The 21,716-nt window shown below is 39.6% G+C and overlaps 1 protein-coding gene across 1 annotated transcript in view; it reads right to left on the bottom strand.

The window, feature by feature from the left end:
• CLRN1 (clarin 1) overlaps positions 1-20,044 on the bottom strand; it is a 49,748-nt gene extending 29,704 nt beyond the window's left edge. Inside the window, exon 1 of the mRNA XM_001144483.5 lies at positions 19,283-20,044. Within this exon, the coding sequence (XP_001144483.1) occupies positions 19,283-19,535 (253 nt within the window). The 5' untranslated portion in view covers positions 19,536-20,044. The remainder of the gene's footprint in view (positions 1-19,282) is intronic.
• Between the last annotated feature and the right edge of the window lie 1,672 nt (positions 20,045-21,716).

Here is a 21,716-nt window from a genome sequence, read left to right on the forward strand (position 1 = left end):
GGAGTTGTCATTGATCCAGCAAGTCACTTCTGGTCTCCAGAAAGTATTTGATTAGCTATTGACAAGTGAGAGGGAGTTATTTATTACAACACACAGCCAATGCCACATTAGTAACATAACTTTGTCTGTGCGTTCAGAATTACCCTCCCTTTCTTTCATTCTCTTATCTTTGATTTCTTCACTCTGAGTCAATGTGTCTTGGTCTCCTCATACTTAAACCATCCCAGACCCCTAATTGCCCTTTTCTCTCCATTATCACCAAACTTCTTCAAACAGCAATAATGCAAGTAATAACAATAAGAAAAAAAGCCAATAATTATAAAACATTTGCTATGTTTCAAGTACTTATTTTTTCTTTGAGATGGAGTCTAGCTCTGTCACCCAGGCAGTGGGTGGAGCCCACTGCAGCCTCCACCTCTGGAGTTCAAGTGATCCTCCCACCTCAGCCTCTCAAGTAGCTGGGATTACAAGCATGCACCACCAAGCCCAGCTAATTTTTGTATTTTTAGTAGAGACAGGGTTTCACCATGTTGACCAGGCTAGTCTTGAACTCCTGGCCTCAAGTGATCTGCCCACCTCGGCCTCCCACAGTGCTGGGATTACAGGTGTGAGTCACCACACCCGGCCAAGTACTTTATATATATAAAACATAAATTAGCACATTTAATTCTAACAGTATGAGAAAGGTATTATTTTATCCTTAATGTATAGATTTCAAAAAACCAAGGCACAGAGAAGTGAAGTAACTTGCCCAAAGTCACACAGTGGCATTGATTTTATTTTTTCCTTCCTATTTTTAAGATTAAAGTAAAATTAGCAGAGCATAAAAATATCCCTTTTTAGTGTACAGTTCTGTGAGTTTTGACAAATGCATACAGTTGTGTAACCACCACAATAATCAAGATATAGAACAATTTCACCATTCTGAAAACTTTCCCCACCCCTACTAGGAAGTTTTGCCCCTTTGCAGTCAATCCATCCTCTACCCCCAGGTCCTATGTGTAACTATAAGAAGCTGCGGAGTGTTTTCCAAAGTGGCTGTACCATTCACCTTCCCACTAGCAATGTAAGAGAGTCCTACTTGTTCCACATTCTGGCTGGCACTTGGCAGGTTTTTTAAAGTGGTAGCCATTTAATAGGTATGTAGTTTATCTCAGTGTTGTTTTAATTTGCATTTCCCAAGTGTCTAATGATGTTGAGAATTTTTTGTGGGCTTATTTGTCTTTCATAGGTCATTTTCGATGATGTGTTTGTATCTTTTGTGCATTTCTTATTGGATTGTTTATTATTGAGTTTTGAAAAGTCTTTATGCATGCTGGATACAAACCCTTTATCAGATGAGAAATTCACAAATATTTTCTCTGTCTGTGGCTTGTATTTTCATTCTCTTATCAGTGTCTTTTGAAGAGTAGTTCTTATTTTTATGAACTCCAATTTATCAAGATTTTTTATGTATCATGTTTCAAATGTCAAATCTAAGAAATCTTTGCCTAATACAAGGTCACAAATATTTTCTGCTATGTTTCTCTCCTTGAAGTTTTTAGTTCTAGGTTTACATTTACATCTGTGATCTCTTTCAGGTTATTTTTTGTATATGGTACAAGTTTGAGTCAAGGTTAATTTTGTATTTTTGCATATAGATATCCAATTGTTTCAGAACTTAGAAAACTGAACATAGACTTCACATATAACCCAGCAATCCCATTGCTCGGTATTTACCTAAGAGAATTGAAAACATGTGTCCACACAAAAATCTGTATGCAAATGTTTACTTTATTCATATTTGCCAAAAACTGGAAACAACTTAGTCTCCATTGACAGGTGAACGGATAAACAAGTTGTGGCCCATCCATGTGATGAAATACTAGTCAGCAATAAAAAAGATGCTGCTACTCACAATAACTCGGATAGATCTTAAATAACTGTGCTAACTGGAAGAAGTCAGACTCGAGAGGCTGCATGCTGCATGATTCCTTATATACAACATCCTGGAAAAAGCAAAATGATAAGGACAGAAAACAGATCAGTGGTTGCCAAGGGGTTGGGGGTAGGAGAGGAGATGGACCAAAAAAGGGACAGGGAGAACCTGGGAGTGATGGGTGTGTTCTATATCTTTGTTGTGGTAGTCATTATAAGCCAATATGCATTAGTCAAAATGCATAGACCTCTAAATCTAAGAAGGATGAATTTTACTGTACGTAAATTATGCCTCAAGAAACCCGACTGAAAACAAATCAAAGCTGGGTGGAAAGAAGTTTGGAAAGAATTCAGGGCAATGGAGGTAAAATAGTAGTAGCAAGAGGGGGTGATAGGACCCAGTGTGTTTTTGTTTTGTTTTACTTTGTTTTTAGAAGTTGAAAGAGGCAGGTTGGCAATTGAAATAGAATTTCAAATCTCCTTATTAAAAAAAATTATTCCAACACACTTGGGGGATTGTCAACATGTTACATGGAAACTGACTCCTGTTTAATAGCAGATTTAAAGTTCCAGATTTGGAAAAAGAATTCGTTGCACACCTGAACATGACAAAGCTCTTTTTTGTTTTGTTTTAAGCAGAGAAAGGGGATTGAAGGAAGATGAATTTTCTTCCTACTCTGTTTCTGTTAGTTTGTCCCAAAGCCCAACTGTCTATGGAGGACCTTTTTTTATGAACAATTTTATAACTATGAAATTAAAATTAAAATTGGAATTTCACCCATATGCCTACCAATATAAAAAGCAAAATTTCTCTTTATTTTTGTTCCTTTGAAATCTTTGTTCATCTCACTATTTCCTATATTACTATTATCCCAATGCAGTTTTGAAATCACCTTCTGTTCTTTTCACTCAGAATATAAGCATTTTCTGTGTTATACATATTGTCTTCATAACTATCATTTAGATAACTGCATAAGTTTTTTGCCAAACGGATGCCCTGCAATCTGTTAGTTCGTCTTCTATTGGTTCAGTATTACAGCTCATGCTTCCAGGAACATCTCTAAGCACATACCTTTTTCTTTTTTACTTTGGAGATGGGGGATAAGTGGGAATAACCTTTTTGGGTGAATTCCCAGGAAAGGGATTACTTCAGTAATGGTGCTTTCTAAAAGAATGCTAGTTGTGGTATAGATACAAGGTAACCTCAAGAACGTGAGTGGCATTTTGTAATATATATATTAAGCTCTACTTTTTCAACCCTGATTCAAAGCTTGATTCCCTCTCCATGAAGTCTGGTAAGCAGAAATTTCTGGCAAGATACCTAGTCAGAAAAAGAGAGCTAGAAGAAACTAGTCACTGGGTTCTCTATCCTGGTAGCAGAACAGAAGGCACCTAAGCCACAGGAGAGAGAAAGCGAAAAAGGAAATCCACGCTGCATACCTTGGCATGCAGAGAAAGGCTGTCATACCCTCATTACTCGAGTCTGCTATTACGAAACAGAGCTGAGTAAGTCGTAAGTTAATGACTTGGAGTGAAAACAGTGATAGGGATGCTCTCATAGGAAAGCTGCCCTCTTGCAGTCATTTGGTGAGGGGCTCTATATTTTGGGCTGTGACCCTTGCCTCCCTGCTTACTCTCCTGCACAAATGGGGACCCCTTAGCCTCTGATCTGTGGGCCCCCATTCTGCAAAGCCTTTTCTAGTTTTTTCCTCTCTGTCCCTTGTCAGATATTCCAAACCTCCCCTATTCTTAAGGACCTATCACACTCCACCTCCACTTCTTTCAGTCTATGAACCTGGCTTACGAAGTGCTCAGAAATATCTTGTAAACTAAACTCTCTCATTTCACAGAGAAAGGTGAGGCTATCATGGAATGCCCTCAACTTGACAGAACTCCATTGCCACCCATCTACACCTTCTTTGTGGTGTATACCCAACCTTCCCTTTATTCTTAGTGAAAGAAATGTTTTCTCCTGTCCAAGCCAAGGCTGGCCCTTCTCCCTGTGCTTTCAGACTCATCCTTTCTCATCTTTGCAGGGACCGTTCTAATTCACTATTTACCCTCCCATAGGTCTTCAGCCTTTTCCTCTCTACTGCTCTATCTTCTTAGTACAGAATTATACTCAAGGTCTTCCCATTTTACACACACACACACACACACACACACACACACACACCACCCCACCCGAAGCCTGGCCTTAGGGATCCTCTGGCTATTTCCTGATCTCAGTCTTTCCCTTTTATACCTGCAACACTTATCTCTGGGTCATGATCTCCCAGTCCCTCCTTAGCTCCTTCACGGACCTCCCTTCCCCACCACTTCATCAAGACTGCTTTGGAAAAGGTCCCCTGTGATGTTCTGGCTGTAATATTCAAAGAACTATTTCCAGTGTCTCTCATTTGACATCTCTGTGGCATTTAGGCCTGTTGACTGTTACTTCCTTGGTGAAGGTCTATCCTCCAAGGTTTCACCTCACTGACTCTCCCCTCAATCTCCTTGACAAGTCTCCCCTCTCTACCCATTCATATTAGTGTTTTCTAGGACACATCTTTGTCCACTTTCTTTTTTGGGGGGGTCGGGGGGGACAGAGTCTCACTCTGTCGCCCAGGCTGGAGTGCAATGGCACGATCTTGGCTCACTGCAACCTCTGCCTCCCGGGTTCAAGCAATTCTCCTGCCTCAGCCTCCTGAGGCTGGGATTACAAGTGTGTGCCACCACGCCCAGCTAATTTTTGTGTTTTTTTAGTAGAGACGGGGTTTCACCATGTTGGCCAGGCTGGTCTTGAACTCCTGATCTTGTTTGTGATCTACCCACCTCAGCCTCCCAAAGTGCTGGGATTACAGGTATGAGCCACTGCACCCAGCCTTTGTCTACCTTCCTGTTCAACTCCCCTCCCTGGGAAATCTCATCTTCAGTTATGGTTCCAACTACTGCCTCTAATCTGCTGATTCCCACTTCTCTGCCTCTACCTCAGGCCTCTCTCAAAACCTACAAATTGGTGTAACTGATGGACATCTCTGGTTGATGTTCCACAAGTGATCAAATTAAACATGATTAAAAATAATTTCATATTCCCTCTCAACTTTTTCCTTCTGTATTCCTTATCTCAGAGAATGTAACAACTGTCCATTCAGTAGAAACCTGGGTTCATCTTCTGTCATCAAGTTCCCTTGGTTTCTGTTTTGAATATTTTGGAAATATTTCCCTTCCTTTCTATTTCTCTGCCAGTGCTTTGGTTTGGATCCCCAAATATTGGAGGAGCCTTATGACTGGTCCCCACTTCTCTTTTGATTTTCTTCCAATCCATCTTCTGTCCTGTCACATAGCTGCTTGCCTTCCTTAAAAGGCTTCATGTTGCCTACAAGATAGACTTAACTGCCTGACAGTGAACACAGTCTGTCCTGTTCTGGTTCCTGCCTTCCTCTCCAGTCTTACCTTTTCCCTCCTCCACACTCTCACGCATCGTCTGTACTAGGGCCACAATAAGTTCTTCATGCATTTGCTTATGCTGTTCAATTACTTGGAATGTTTCTTCAATGCCATCTAGTGAAATCTAGCTCATCTTTAAGAACTTCCCTCTGATTTTCCTATGCCTATTCCTCACATAGAGTACCTCTCCTTGGAGTTTTTATAACAAATAAAATAATTGTGATAATAATGAGTGCTACTCAACCATCTACAGCTCGTGGTAGGATTTACTCATCTTGACCTCTCTGAAGTTAGATGTGGCTGTGTAACAAGCCTTGGCCAATAAAATATAAGTGGAGGTGGCATGTGTCAGTTCCAGGTCAGCGAATTTAATTGCCAGTGTGACAGCCTCCACAACTCTTTCTCTGTTACAGTAACTGTCAACATTCCAGATGGTGGCAGTATCCTGGAATGAAGCTCCAGCCAATCTCCAAAAAATATGAACTGTGAGCAAGAAACACATCTTTTTTGTTTCAAACCTATAAAGTTCAAACTTACTTGTTATTAAAACATGACCCAGCCCATCCTGAATGATATGCTAGTATAGCTCTCCCAAGTGGCTGGTCATTTCAAAACACTTCTGCTAGATTCTGGGTTGTTGAACAAGTATCCTCTAACTCTTCACATTCTCAGAGTCTACCAGAAGGCTTAGGCACATCATGGGCACTCAATAATCTTTTTAGGGGAGGGAGGGGTGGGAGCATTGAAGGCACATAAACTCTTTAACTTACAAATAATTTGTCTCACATGTCAAGTAATGTTATTTTCAATAGGTTACAGCTGGGCTTGGTGGCTCACGCTTGTAATCTCAGCACTTTGGGAGGCTGAGGCGGGTGGATCACCTGAGGCCAGGAGTTCAAGACCAGCCTGGCCAATATGGTGAAACCCCGTCTCTACTAAAAATACAAAAATTAGCCAGGTGCAGTGATGGGCCCCTATAGTCCCAGCTACTCAGGAGGCTGGGGCAGGAGAATCTCTTCAGCCCAAGAGGCAGAAGTTGCAGTGAGCCGAGATCACATCACTACCCTCCAGCCTGGACAACACAGCGAGACTTTGTCTCAAAAAAAAAAAAAAGGTTACTGGAGGGTAATAAGAATAAGGTAAAAAGTGTTTTTACTAACTGCTAAGTATGTTCCTTTATTGTCTGCCATTAATCTGTGTTTTATTTGATATTTCTAAATGTATGGCTTTCATTTCAGTTGCCTTACCATTCATTTTACTTCTATCTGCTGGAGTTTTCTATTATATTTTATTCTGAAACTTTGTTAACCCTTTGTCTATTGCTGATTCCAGTCTAACAGTCATATCTCTTATCCTACAAATCTTAAAAATCCTAGTAAATTCAACCTAAGTCTGTACATAATGGCATTAACCAGGAGTCTCAGGCAGTTGGAATACAGTGTGCCACCAAAGCACAATGGGTAGAGGGGCCAATGGGGAGACAAACAGCCAGGCATTAACTGAGCGGCAGCATGGCGGGTTGGGCAGAATGTGGCTTTTGGAGTTAGGAAAGTTTAAAAATCATCTGGTTTTGCCATTTACTATGCATGTTGGTCTCGATATCTCAGTTTCCTTAACTATCAGCATAGATGATAATAGAAATAAATCACAGAGCTTACAAGAAACATAAGTGAGATTATTTATGTGGAAGATTGTTGTAAATTTTAAGTAATTGTCTAAATATTTTTAACATCATGAGAAGAGCAGAAGGGTTATATTTCCCCTGAAAAGAGTGGGGAATGTAAGAACTCAATGTAGTGAGGGTCCCAGGAGGAATCACTGAGGGTGGGTAAGAGGGATTTGGCCCATGGGTGGTCAGAGTACATGTCTCTGCATTGGGACCAAGGAATCCTCCATAGTAGTCCTTGAAGTACATGGAATTCAGGCAAACTTTCTCTCTTGCAGCTCAGTCTTTTACTTTTTTTTTCCTGACCAGGTGGGTGACTATTGCTATAAATAATGCAGGAACTTTGGATTTATGGTTAATTACTTATTTGAAACCAGTCACATACTTTCCTTACTGTCTGATATATTGCTCTCATTCTTACTTCTATTTCCCTTGTGCAATTTCTTGGACATCCTCTGTAATGGCTGGTCTAAAATGATCTTTGGACTGATAACACACCTCTAAGGAGAACCCCTGAGAGTCTCTTTGGAAGGAGCAGAGCCCTTCCACAGGAGACAGGCAGATGGAGGTCAAAAGTTAACTTTATTTCTGATAAAACTGTTAGAGAACATAGCTTAGATCTTCCATCAAGTTCCCCAAATTAGGCAGCTTCACCCACGCAGTCACAGACAGGGCCAGACAGCTGAAGGCCTCCCTGCCAAGGACAGAGCTGACTTCTTTAACCCAACCAGTTGGTGAGCAGGCTCCTGTAACTGGTGGGCAGATTTGGAAACAGGGGAAGCCACTGGGGCTGAGAGCCAAGTATGCTCAGTTTCTTACTGAAAATTCATCAATCAGATTGCTCATTGCCCTGAGGCCAGGTGGCTGTGGACAAAGCCTAAGACCTTCATGAAAATGGAAGCGAAAGATCCCAGCTTAATTTTGATCAGAAAACCCCCCAACTGTGTGGAAGAAATGCTAAATACTGCTCCTTCCCCCTCCCCTCCTCCTTGTGGCTTCTGCCTTCCCTAACAGTAAGGGCTTCTAACTCTTGGCCTCACCTGTCTTGGCCACCATCCACCTCAGTCATTCTCAGCCTTGGCTGCACATTAGAGTCCCTGAGGAACTTTTAAAGCATTCCAATGCTCAGGTCCTACCCCCAGAGATCCTGATTCAATTGGTCTGGGATGGAGCCTCAGGATCAGTAGTTTTAAGGACTCCCCAGATGATTCTAAAGTGCAGCCAGAGTTATGGACCACTGATCTAATAGTTTTGGTTTCATCAACCTTTTTGCCTTCATCTGGCCAGATGTAAAATGCAGAAAAGGCCATCTGTGAAGCTCTCAGAACTAAGGCAGCCTCTGATAATGATGTCAGCAATGGTGCCGCAATTTCTTCCTAGATTAAAGCTATAAAGACAGTTTCAGAGGTCCTGTTTTTCGTCTCAACTTGTCCTTCTCTACATAAAAGGATGTGTTTTTTAAAAAAGTATTTGGCCTCTTGGTGCTCAGCTATTCATTTTCTTGAAAGAGAATAAGAGGGAAGATTTCTTTCTTCTTACAGAAATGCTCTTGATCTGACTTTCCCCTCAGCCCATCTGCAGCCAGTCATTATGAAAATCCAGTAAAAGACATTCTCTGACATCAGCTCAATGCATTCATCTCCTTTAATATCACCCATAATCTCATACTCAGGTATTGAGCCAAGCTTCCAAAGGCTATGTGGTCAGGTTGAATGAAATCCATGACCCCAGCACTTAAAAGGAGACCTGATGGTATGATAAAACCATTCAAAATCTGATTTTCTCAGCCCCTTACCTGAATTTCTCTCAGCTGAAGTGTATCCACCTCACTCAAGCCTATTCAGAGGTAGTCCCATCAGTGAGTCTTAATCACCCATGGTGGCTTAGGGATGACAGCGGCTGTGGCACATATGTGTCTCTGATAACAGGACCCATTTAACTGCTCCTAATCCACACGGGTATGATTATGTTGGGGTAATAACTCCTGAGAATGGCTTTGCCACAGTTACAACATGCTGAGAGGGAGCGAAATATGAACCCTGCATAAATTAGACTACCAGGTACAAAGTTTGCTATTAGTTAGTGCTATCATACCTCTAATAAGAGTGTATCTCGCCATAGACAATTGCATTTAGCTGCATGATGAGATGACAGGCAAATTTTTCAGTTTAATGTATATGAGTTTTGTTTTTTTAAAAATACACCTATAACTTTATGAAAACCCTAATATATTTGAGAGATAAAAATGGATGTTTGTTTTTATTTTTTTTCAAACAAGATTTTAATTGATGCTACAATTCTATCCCCTTGTCTCTTAATACAATACTAGTTTTTGAAATGAATCAAATGCCATGTGCCTGCTTTTCTTTTGGTCCTTGACTTTGTTTTAAAACTGTTCATGCCACCTCAGGAAAGAGTCTGCCATTTTGTTAATTGCTGTGGTGAAATCATTGCTGTGGTCAAAGTAGCTAACTTTGAAGATCATACCATGAAGATTTTAGTTGGCAGTGATCTTAAATTAGCTAACCACACATGTGATCAGATATCTCTGCCTTACACCTAAACTGCCAACATTAAGGTAATATAATTACATAACCCAAAGATTGATCATAAGCATGTGACTTCCTCAACCAATATTATTAAACAGGCTTGACTTGGCTATTTTACCTTGCAAGGATCAAAGATTAAGATTTAGACATCAGGATCACTAAAACGTGAAATAAAAAGGCAGTGAATGAATTCAAGTCATAAGGCCAAATACTCTCAGATGGTTACATGAGAACCAGCTTTTGTGAGGCTTCAATACTATTCTTAAAATAGGTGGTGAACACTCCTATTCAACACAGTATTGGAAGTTCTGGCCAGGGCAAACAGGCAAGAGAAAGAAATAAAGCGTATTCAAATAGGAAGAGAGGAAGTCAAATTGTCTCTGTTTGCAGATGAGATGATTGTATATTTAGAAAACCCTGTCGTCTCAGCCCAAAATCTCCTTAAGCTGATAAGCAACTTCGGCAAAGTCTCAGGATACAAAATCAATGTGCAAAAATCACAAGCATTCCTATACACCAATAACAGACAAACAGAGAGCAAACTTATGAGTGAACTTCCATTCACAATTGCTACAAAGAGAATAAAATACCTAGGAATACAACTTACAAGGGATGTGACGGACCTCTTCAAGGAGAACTACAAACTACTGCTCAAGGAAATAAGAAAGGACACAAACAAATGGAAAAGCATTCCATGCTCATGGATAGGAGGAATTAATATCATGAAAATGGCCATACTGCCCAAAGTAACTTATAGATTCAATGCTTTTCCCATCAAGCTACCATTGACTTTCTTCACAGAATTAGAAAAAACTACTTTAAATTTCATATGGAACCAAAAAAGAGCCTGAATAGTCAAGACAATCCTAAGCAAAAAGAACAAAACTGGAGGTATTACGCTACCTGACTTCAAATTATACTACAAGTCTACAGTAACCAAAACAGCATGGTACTTGTATCAAAACAGATATAGAGACCAATGAAACAGAACAGAGGCCTCAGAAATAATGCCACACATCTACAACCATCTGATCTTTGACAAACCTGACAAAAACAAGCAACGGGGAAAGGATTCCCTATTTAATAAATGGTGTTGGGAAAACTGGCTAGCCATATGCAGAAAACTAAACTGGACCCCTTCCTTATACCTTATACAAAAATTAACTCAAGATGGATTAAAGATTTAAACATAAGACCTAAAACCATAAAAATCCTAGAAGAAAACCTAGGCAGTACCATTCAGGACATGGGCATGGGCATGGGCAAAGACTTCATGACTAAACACCAAAAGCAATGGCAACAAAAGCCAAAATTGACAAATGGGATCTAATTAAACTAAAAAAACTTCTGCACAGCAAAAGAAACTATTATCAGAGTGAATAGGCAACCTGCAGAATGGAAGAAAATTTTTGCAATCTACCCATCTGACAAAGGACTAATATCCAGAATCTACAAGAAAGTTAAACAAATTTACAAGAAAAAACCCCGTTAAAAAGTGGGCAAAGGATATGAACAGACACTTCTCAAAAGAAGACATTTATACGGCCAAGAAACATGAAAAAAAGCTCATCATCACTTGTCATTAAAGAAATGCAAATCAAAACCACACTGAGATACCATCTCACTCCAATTAGAATGGCAATCATTAAAAAGTCAGGAAGCAACAGATGTTGGAGAGGATGTGGAGAAATAGGAACGCTTTTACACTGTTGGTGGGAGTGTAAACTAGTTCAGCTATTGTGGAAGACAGTGTGGCAATTCCTGAAGGACCTAGAACCAGAAATGCCATTTGACCCAGCAATCCCATTACTGGGTCTATACCCAAAGATTATAAATCATTCTACTATAAAGACATATGCCCACATATGTTTATTGTAGCACTGTTCACAATAGCAAGGACTTGGAACTAAGCCAAATGCCCATCAATGATAGACTAGATTAAGAAAATGTGGCACATGTATACCATAGAATGGTATGCAGCCATAAAATGAGTTCATGTCTTTTGCAGGAACATGAATGAAGCTGGAAACCATCATTCTCAGCAAACTGATGCAGGAACAGAAAACCAAACACCGCATGTTCTCACTCATAAGTGGGAGTTGAACAATGAGAACACATGGACACAGGGAGGGGAATGTCACACACCGGGGCTTGTCGGTGGGTGGGGGGCTAGGGGAGGGATAGCATTAGGAAAAATACCTAATGTAGATGACAGGTTGATGGGTGCAACAAACCATCATGGCACGTGTATACCTATGTAACAAACCTGCATGTTCTACACTTGTATTTCAGAATTTAAAGTATAATAAAAAAAACTTTAAAAAAGATAGTGAAATTGAAGGATAATCTTACATATTTTCTTCATCTCTTTGTATCCCTTTTTCATATTCTAAGGCGGCAAAATGTAGCAGAGGAAGAGCATGATCTACCATATGCATATGAATTTGAATCCCAAGTCTGCTACCTATTAGCTATGTGACTTTGGAAAATTGTGGTGACCTCTCTGTTTCCAGTTTCCATATTTCTTCAAGAGAAACAGCATCATAACATGTCCCATGTAAGGGTTGTAGATAATACATACAAAATGCCTGGCACCTATGAGGCACCCAATAAATGGGCAGCTGCAATAATATTCATTATGGAATATTGCTTTTATCAATATCATTCTATCATTGTATCAATATCATAATATTAATTATAGTAATTCAATATTAATGAGTATATACTGATATACTTTTATCATTCTCAAAGTCTAATCTTTTGCAAGTGGCAGAGACCCACCCAATATTTTTTTCTTCTGAGAAGTCTGAAAGTCCTTGGGGAAGATGAGTCACCTTCAGAAATTAGAAAAGAAAGCAGAGCAGCAAATTGTGAGAACAGTTGAGGAGTCATCCTTCAATAGGTAAAGTTCATATACACCAGGGTTAAGTTCCAGGAATGCCACTTAGAACCTGCCCCTGTCAGACTCCTCTTCCTCTCCCAGGTATGCTCGGGTCAATGATTTTACTACTATTAGGGTGTGGGATGATTTAAAGGGAAGGAAGGTATATGGGTGTGCATGTGCACATGTGCTTACAAGTAAAATTATAATTCTTGAACAATGTTGATTCTGTACTTTTTTATGTGAATATGGGAAGATAGTTACTAGGGGAAGGGAGAAATAAAACTTCTTTTTCTGGATTAGGTAGGCAGAACCAGAAGTTCCTTTGCTTAAAGTCATTTTCTCCATATTCCTCACCAATTGGAGGATAAGTTCTGCCAAGTTCCTCTTCTGGGTAAAGAATGCCCTTGGAGAGGTCAGGCGTAGTGGCTTATGCCCATAATTCTAGCACTTTGGGAGGCCAATGCAGGAGGATTGCTTGAGCCCAGCAGTTTGAGACCTGCCTGGGCAACCCCATCTCTACAAAAAATTTTTTTAAAAGTTAGCCAGGTGTAGTGGCACATGCCTGTGGTCCCTTCTACTCAGGAGGCTGAGGTGGGAGGATTCCTTGGGCAGGAGAGGTCAAGGCTGCAGTGAGCTGTGATCGCACCACTGCACTCCAGGCTGGACGACAGAGTGAGACCCAGTCTCAAAACAAAACAAAACAAATACTCTTGGAGTGTTAAACATATTGGTCATTCCTAAGTTCTTGCCATTATCAGTTTAAGAAGTTAGATTTAGGAAAGTGGAGTTTTTCAGCAAGGCTGGAAGAGGAGTTTCTTGGAAAAACAGAGAAAGCAAAAATTGGAGGAAGCAGGATGTCAGCTTCTTCTTGCTTTTGACCTTCTTCCATTTGTGCTTTCTCAATAATACGATCTCATTTATTTCGGTATTTGTGGCTGCCCCTACTTTCTGGAACCCACTAATCCATCTTGCCAGAATTCCAAAGCATCCCATTCTTCAATTTCCCTTTCTTTAACATGCAATTTCCCACACAAAAAGTAAAAGGTTGTAATGGGAGAGAAAAGAAACATCCACTTTGGTCATGAAATCCATCTGGATCCTGATAAATGGTAGATATTTCAGAAAACTTTAAAAATCATGAGTTTTGAGGATCAGAGCAAAGGCACACGTAACTCAGCATGTCTAATGATGGTGGCCAAAAATCTGTCAGTGGAGTCATCATGTGACTAAGATTAGAAGGGTTATGCAACTGTAAAGCTGGAAGGAACTTGTCTAGAACAGCCAGCCCCTCGTTGTATAGATCACAGAGCATTTAAACGGTGAGAGATGTCAGAAATCACCTAGTATCGTCTCCCATATACAGATGCAAGAACTGAAAATCAATGAAGTGATGGAATTTTCTCAAAGCGTAATCTCTTGTGAGTGGCAGAGACCCACCTCAAATCCAGGTTGCTTAATTTCAATAGTGTCAGTTTACCAAACGTTTATTAAGTACCTCTTTGGGCCATGCACTGTCTGAGACCCTGGTTTGAAGGAGCACTGGGATGAATAATACACAGCTCCTGCCTTCTTGGGGATTAAGATCTCCTTGCAGGGAAATACACATTCTCAAATATTTATAATATAGTTGTTTTGAAATAATAGAGCAAACATCAAGGTCTGGGAAGGACAGAGGAGGAAGCAATTATTTGGCTGAGAGAAGTTGAAGGTTTTTCTTTCACAATAGTGCTTCTCATACATTATTATCTTCTATTCCATTAATTGCTTTTTTTTTAATGGGAGGTAAACAAAACCTCTATTTTAATAAGTGAGTGAGACTAGACAACAGGACCCCTAAGCTAAAAGGCAGAAGAGCCCATGCTTGCTGGTGAAATGGTGCATATAGCTTCTTCCTCTCTTCCCCTAACCAGGTAGTCTTTGCAGATGAACTTCATAGGCTTCCCCTCTACACACCCCCATACCCGCTTCCACACAGACCATAGGGGGAAACACAGGATATCAGACAGAGCTACATCAAAGACCTTTGTAGCTCTGCCATCGGCAGGGTGATAGGAGAGATGCAAGGTGTGCAGGGTCATGACCAGTGAGTCACTTGGGGCAGGTCAGGTCAGCAAGAGACAAGAGTCACACCTGGAGGAGACCATGGAGATAGAGAGTGCCAACTCTCAGTGACAGGCACTGAGACCCTGAGGCCCAACCATTTCATCCCAACATGTGTTTGAGAAGCCACCTGCTTGCTCACAGAAGTAGTTTCAACATTTTCTCTCCAATTTGGGTCAAATGCCTCATTTAGTAAAGAAACTCTGCTTTTCTAAAATATGAAGTGAACTAATTTCTGTTCAGCTTTTTATAAATTTTCAATCATGAGGCCCAAATTAAAATGCTTTTCAAAGTATGACTAAAGTTGCAAGCTGTGATACATGATTGGTTAAATTTTATTTTTCACATTTTAAGAAAATAATTCCATATGTTTTTGCCAGCTCATTGAACTATCTTGGCAATGAATAGATCAGTATATCTAGGAATGATTGATACCATATGATTCTTGGGTATCATATTTTGATGATATTCTGCAATGTTTCAAATTACCGAAACAGAAACCCACCCACACACACTGAGGCTCAAAATTTGCAGTTTTTGTCTTGATGGCTACATTTAGAGTTTAAACATCATCATTAAAATTTTACAGGTGACATATCAAGAAAAATTAAGCCCACTAGTTGTGTCTCTTTGAAGGGAAAACATTCCTTCATTATAATGAATGAAATTGTATGCTAGGTATGAATGCTGGTGACCTCTAGAAAATGAACCACTGACCCATAAGTGGATGAGAATCAGCCAGAGTAAATGAGGCAGAAGTTTTCCCAGCGTAACTGGGCATGCTGGCAGGGCAGATTCTTGTTATAATTAAAAGAGATAGAGTGGTCAATAGGGAACATTTAATAGGAACAAACATGACTACATTGCCAAACTATTTTTCTGGCCCATTTTTCATTCTCATGTTATGCCATATATCTGGGTTTTAAAAGTGACACAAGCATTGCACATGAAACTAACACACATACAAGTGTACAGCAGAACCCAGGAAAAATTCAATTAAAATATGAACACCATCAATGACCAACTTGTTCAGAGCAAATCCCCATCTAAATCTGTACTGACCAATACAGTAGCCATAAAAATGAGCATGTGACCCTATGCGAATCAGACATCCCCTCCTCCAGACACTGCATACATTCCTGGCTGGTGTCTACCACACTTAGGGACCTCCTCTTTTGGCTTTGGAGCCCCCCCCACCCCCGTCTCTGTACAGGGGAGCCATTTCCTTCTGCCTTCTCTTTTCTTTCTTGCCTATTAAACTCTCCGCTCCATAAAACCACACACAAAAAAATGAGCATGTGAAATGTGGCTAGACTGAATTAGATGTAATGTAAATGTAAAATACACTCTAGATTTCCAAGACAGCGTCAAGAAAAAAAAAACAATGTAAAACATCTCAATAAATTTTTAATTATATGTTAAAATGATAATATTTTGGATATCTTGGGTTTAAAAAAATCATTAAAATTAATTTCATCTGTTCCTTTTTACTTTTGTTTTCTAATATGGCTGCTAGGATATTTAAAAGTACATATGTGGATTGTGGCTTGTAATATATATATATATGTGTATATATATATGTATATATATATATATATATATTTTTTTTTTTTTTTTTGAGACAGAGTCTTGCTCTGTCACCCAGGCTGGAGTGCAGTGGCGAGATCTCGGCTCACTGCAAGCTCCATCTCCCGGATTCATGCCATTCTCCTGCCTCAGCCTCCCAAGTAGCTGGGACTACAGGCGCCCCCGCCACGCCCGGCTAATTTTTTGTATTTTTAGTAGAGACGGGATTTCACCAGGTTAGCCAGGATGGTCTCGATTTCCTGACCTTGTGTCCTCCCAAAGTGTTGGCCTCCCAAAAGCTGGGATTACAGGCGTGAGCCACTGCACCCGGCCTGCTTATAGTATATTTTTATTGGCCAGTGCTGATATAAATGAAACATTTAGGTATGCAAAATAGTGTTTATCCACCTAACAGAACTGAAATATAAATTCCTATTAATTGATAATAACATGACAACACAAAGAAAACTTGCCATGAGACCAGCCTGGCCCACATGGTGAAACCCTGTCTTTACTAAAAATACAAAAAAAAAATTAGCTGGGCATGGTGGTGCACACCTGTAGTCCCAGCTACTTGGGAGGCTGAGGCAGGAGAATCGCTTGAACCCGGGAGGGGTAGGTTGCAGTGAGCCGAGAAAACTGGCCACGAAGTGATTGTTACCTTGATAAGTTACCTTTTCCATTCCTCTTACACTGGTAAGATTCTGTGAATTCAAATGTTTGCTTAATAACTTTCTAAAGGCACAATAAGAAAGAAGACATTCTGGGAAATGAATTGTGCACTAATTGTAAGTTGAGCTCTGGAAGAAACAGAAAAGAGTCATCCACCTGAGCTCTCTGGAGGTCCCTGCTTTTTGCTCCAAGGAAGCCACTACTGGGAAAGTAAGGTTAGATCTTTTATTCATTTATATGAACAGGGCTTATACATTTCTATCAGGAAGAATATCAGAGGATTCTCATCCAAGCAAACGTTGATGAAACATCATTGACAGGGTAATGACATTTTGAATGGAAAAAACGTGAGCCACAAAGCTGCGCTGCAATGGGAGTGTAAACTTTGAGGGTGCAATGTGTCCCAAAGGCATGTTGATTAGAAAGTTTTAACACTGAGAGGGGTGTTTATTTAAATGAATATTATCCTCTTTGGGGAGTCCATTGGATCTATTTATTTTGGTTTTCCCAACTCTGTCTCATGCTGCATTGAAAAAGGTACTTTTATGCTTAGGAAAAAAAAAAAAAGCTCTACTGTAAGTATTCTTAGCTGGGCCTTACCAAAATGAATGAGATTTTTAACATGTATAGTATATACAGTACACTTAATATGTATAGTCTATTATATTGATGGAGCTGTCACTGCAGAACAAACAAGTAAATGGAAGATTTTCTTCACTAGGCTAGGGGGAGAATGTTAGGGGTATCTGGGAGCTAATGAAATTCTGTGAGATAAGTGAGGGTACTGTTTAAACCCCACCAGTTCTGCGAGTCCTCACAGAAAGCAAAAGGAAGGGCACCTAATTGGAACAACTTCATCCTTAGACAGGACCAGCATAGGACACAACCACAAAAATCATTCGCTAAACCCCAGAAGAATGTGGCTGTGTAAGGATTAAATGAGACAAAGCATATAAAGTGCTTAGTATGTAGTAAGTGTTCAGAAAACATCTTATTATTGTTTTGAAACATGTCCTATGGCATGAGTAAAGCTTATCTCCATTTCACTGTAGAAAATGTAAAGGCTCCAGAAAATTCACCAGTACCTTCTCCGCTTTTGTCTAAATTCATCTGTGAGAAGCTTTACTCACGCTTTGGCTGCCGGTGACTCATGGTTAAATCATCTCTCTCAACTTTTTTCCTTTTCGGTTTTTTAATACAGTTGCATATCACATGACATTCTGCTTTGTTTTCTTCCTTCCCCTTCCTCAGGAAAACTAAGCAACTCTAACAGCCCCATTACCTTAATGAATAAAAGCCATTCAGTGAAAAGAACTGGTATCCACTTCATCAATTAAAAAGCTAACAACCAATTCTTGGAAATTTTCTGGAGCCCTATGAAAATTCATATCACTTAGTAACCTATGTGAGCTGAAGGTTGGTGTCCAATGACTGCTAAGAAGATATAAGGAATGTTGCAGAAATATAAATAGACCAGCACTGAAATTTAATTAGGCACTGCATATGTTAATAATAAATTCAATTAATTTAGCCTTCTACCTATACTAGAAAGAAAAAAAAAACCTGGGCAAAATAATAATTCATTTTAAATGCTTCAGTTGGTAACCTCCTTTCCTGAAGAGTGATTTATGCAGTAATTTACTGACTGTGTCTTCATAAGATTGTTCCAAACCAGCCCTTCTGAAATAATAATAACTTCTGAATGTGTGTTGTAAGAGATATAACAAATGACTTCCTATTAATTTTCATTTAATGAGTTGCCTATTCACATGGTAATTTTTTAAAATTCTCTTCTTAAGATAAACAGGTTATAAATACTGTGGATTACACTTCCATTTCACAAAAATCACAACAAGAAAATCTCTCTCATATTCTCTACATGATTTGCAGGTCAATCAGTTTAAAATGTTCTATACTAAATAGGCATCCATTTCTTTCCCAGTTAGCACAGCAGATCATTTTAAATTTCTATAGCCAAATGATTCCAAATTAGTTAAAAATGAAAACTGAATATTTAGCAGCAGGAAAGGTCTTAGCAGGAATAACAGGAGGGAGTGGGGAGCAGGAAACAAAATCATGAAAAAGGTGGCAAAGCAGGTAGGGTTAAATAAGGAGCCCATGACCTTGGTTCTTTTTATAAAGAACAAAAAGCATAAAGATCATTCTTTACAGCTTTCCTATTTCCCCAAGTTTACTTTTTTAAAAAGACTCCATAATTTTTTACATAAATATTAATACTTAAGCATCTTAATTGCCAATATTTCCAAAAACCTTAATTATGTAACAATGAATTAACTCTATACTATAATAAAAAGAGCAAGTATAAAATAATAAAAACTAGGAAGAAGAAATTGCTCAGAGTCATAGGTTTTTCATATGGTTCACACCGATTTAAAAAGTCCTGCAGTAAACACGGCAAAATTCTCAAATATAATTCCTCGCAACACTGGGAAGAATCTGCCTAAAGCATTAAATAATTCAAATGCAATTGCTACTTACATGAGAACCGAAAGGGCCTTGCTCCTAACCCACACTGCCTCACACCCTCTCCGTGGAAAAGCCCGTACTGCATTTCACCCATAAACTTGTCCAGCTCCTGCCCTGAGGCATTCACGAGCAGAGCTCCCGTTTTGCAGAGGATAGTGGCTTTGATCCACAACGGTGTCCCCAAGGCTGTCACAACTCCGAGGGCACATGCAAAACTTAACACTCCAGCCATGCAAAAAATGATTTTCTTCTGTTGGCTTGGCATGATGAGAAACGGCCTCTGTGAGGGCGAGGTTCAAAAACAAGACCTTTGTGAGCAATGGGAAGGGACTGCCCCTTTGACTGCATTTATTACGGAAGCTGAACGGACAGCTCCCAGCTGAAAAGGCAACTTCACCATCGACGGTTCTCGCCAGGTTAAATGTCAGTAGATGAAGGCCTCATCATCACTCATACTTGGCTTTTCTCCTTTTCTGCTGCTTCTTCTCCCTAATTGGAAATCTTTGGACGAAGAATCTGTGAAACAAGTCTCTCAAGCTGCCTTCAAGTATCTCCTCTGTGTCACTTGGTAACAAAGGTCTAAGATAACAGATGGAGTCCTCAGTGTAACTTGATAAATGTTTCCCTTCCTCAGCCTTTGTCTGATTGGGTGAGTTGAAACTTTCAGAAACAGGCTTGAATCTGATGGTAAATTTTCAGCAACTTGAGAAGTTCACTTATCGATGTTTTTATTTTTGTTTTTTGTTTGTTATTGTTTTTGGTGGTGGGGGAAGGAGCTTTAGCAGAGGTAGGGAGAACATATGTACCTGTATTGATAGTTGATTCCAAAATTTTTAATTACAGCAGGATAAAAATATTAAACAGAATTTGGTCCTACATGAATATTAAGTGCTCTGGATCAACCATGGGTCCTTGTCCTTCCAACTTAATTTCTCCCAGATCCATGGTTTATACCTAATGTATCAATAGAGAATTTGATTCAAATTTTTCTTGGCATAGAGAAATATGAAAATGCAGGAGCAAATATCTAGATTTCTAAATGCTTTCCTTTAACAGGCTTAGCTGCTTTAGGATAATAGCAAGGGAATGTGTTTCTGGGTCCAAGGAATACCAGGATCTGTAAAGATAAGGGCATATTGATGGAAAGAGGGATGGTGGTCAGATAGGTGACTCTATGGATTCATCATAAAAATGCACAGGTCTCAGCAAAGGTAATCTATTTGGGAGACTAGAGACAGTTATGAGCAAAGATTAAGCAGCAGGTAGGTCTGGTTAAATGGTCAAGACCTGGAAACTAAAGTTCAGACTTCAGTAACAGCTTTTTAACTTTGCATTTCCAATGAGATTCCTCCTTCTACAGACACAGGACTGTGTGTGTGTGTGTGTGTGTGTGTGTGTGTGTGTGTGTGTAAGTGTCTAGTGAATGTTTATTATATGCCATGTTATTGTCCTGAGCTCTGACCTACAAAGTTAATGTTTAGTAAGAACTTATGTCTGGCAACTTGTGAAGTATTCTACCTAAATTATCATACGTAATTCTCATAATTAGCATATAAAGTAATGAAGAAGAGGAAGAAGAAGAGGAGGGAGGAGGAGGAGGAGGAGAAAGGAAGAAGGAAGAAGAATAAGAAAGAAGAAGAAAAAGCAATTATTCCTATCTTATATATAAGGAAATTGAGGCTCAGAGAGTTTAAGCAACTTGCTGAAGAGAGTAGTGGAGCTTGGATTCAAATCCAGGTCTTCTACTTCTGAGGTTGATGTTCTATTCCAAGCAAAGCCCCTGACCTTGAAAAGATGGCAAACATTTCAGTTTGGGTTGGGTTCGTCTGGGAGTAACAGGGGCAGACTAGCCCATTATTAGTTACACATATTGAGTGTTTGAAGAACACAGACATCAGTAAATAGAACTTTTTCAGTTGGCCAAAAGCACATGTGTATGCTAGCTTCTATTCTTTTGATCCACCTTTAAGCATGACAGCTTAGAGGAAATTAATAAATGAAGACTTATTTCACACCATTTTCAGCATAAATGATTCTCTACGTTATGCACACTTCGAAGGGAACTTTGAGGTATAGACTCGGAGTACTGGTAAACTTCTCTCACAGCTCGCCTCTCCTAGGAGTCGCAACAGCCAGTCTCGTTAAGGACAGACAACTAAGTATAGAACTCATTCTAGAATGCCAACGTACCTTCGGGGAGAAGAGGGGCAATATAAAACATGGCCACAGAAGAACTGGGCATATAGAAGATTCCAAAGAGGCACTTAAAATAAAGTTTACAATATTAGTAAGTCTTTTTTATTTTGTATAACTTAACACAGAATAAGCAACTCATCTCAGTTTATTTGGCCTTCCAATGAATTCACCACTGGATTTAGAATAATTGCTATCATGGTCCACTAGCAAAACAAGGGGGTGCCAGTGCCCCCGATAAGTGGTTATTTGG

This window comes from Pan troglodytes, chromosome 2 (assembly GCF_028858775.2).
Source record: "Pan troglodytes isolate AG18354 chromosome 2, NHGRI_mPanTro3-v2.0_pri, whole genome shotgun sequence".
NCBI classification, from domain to species: Eukaryota; Metazoa; Chordata; class Mammalia; order Primates; family Hominidae; genus Pan; species Pan troglodytes.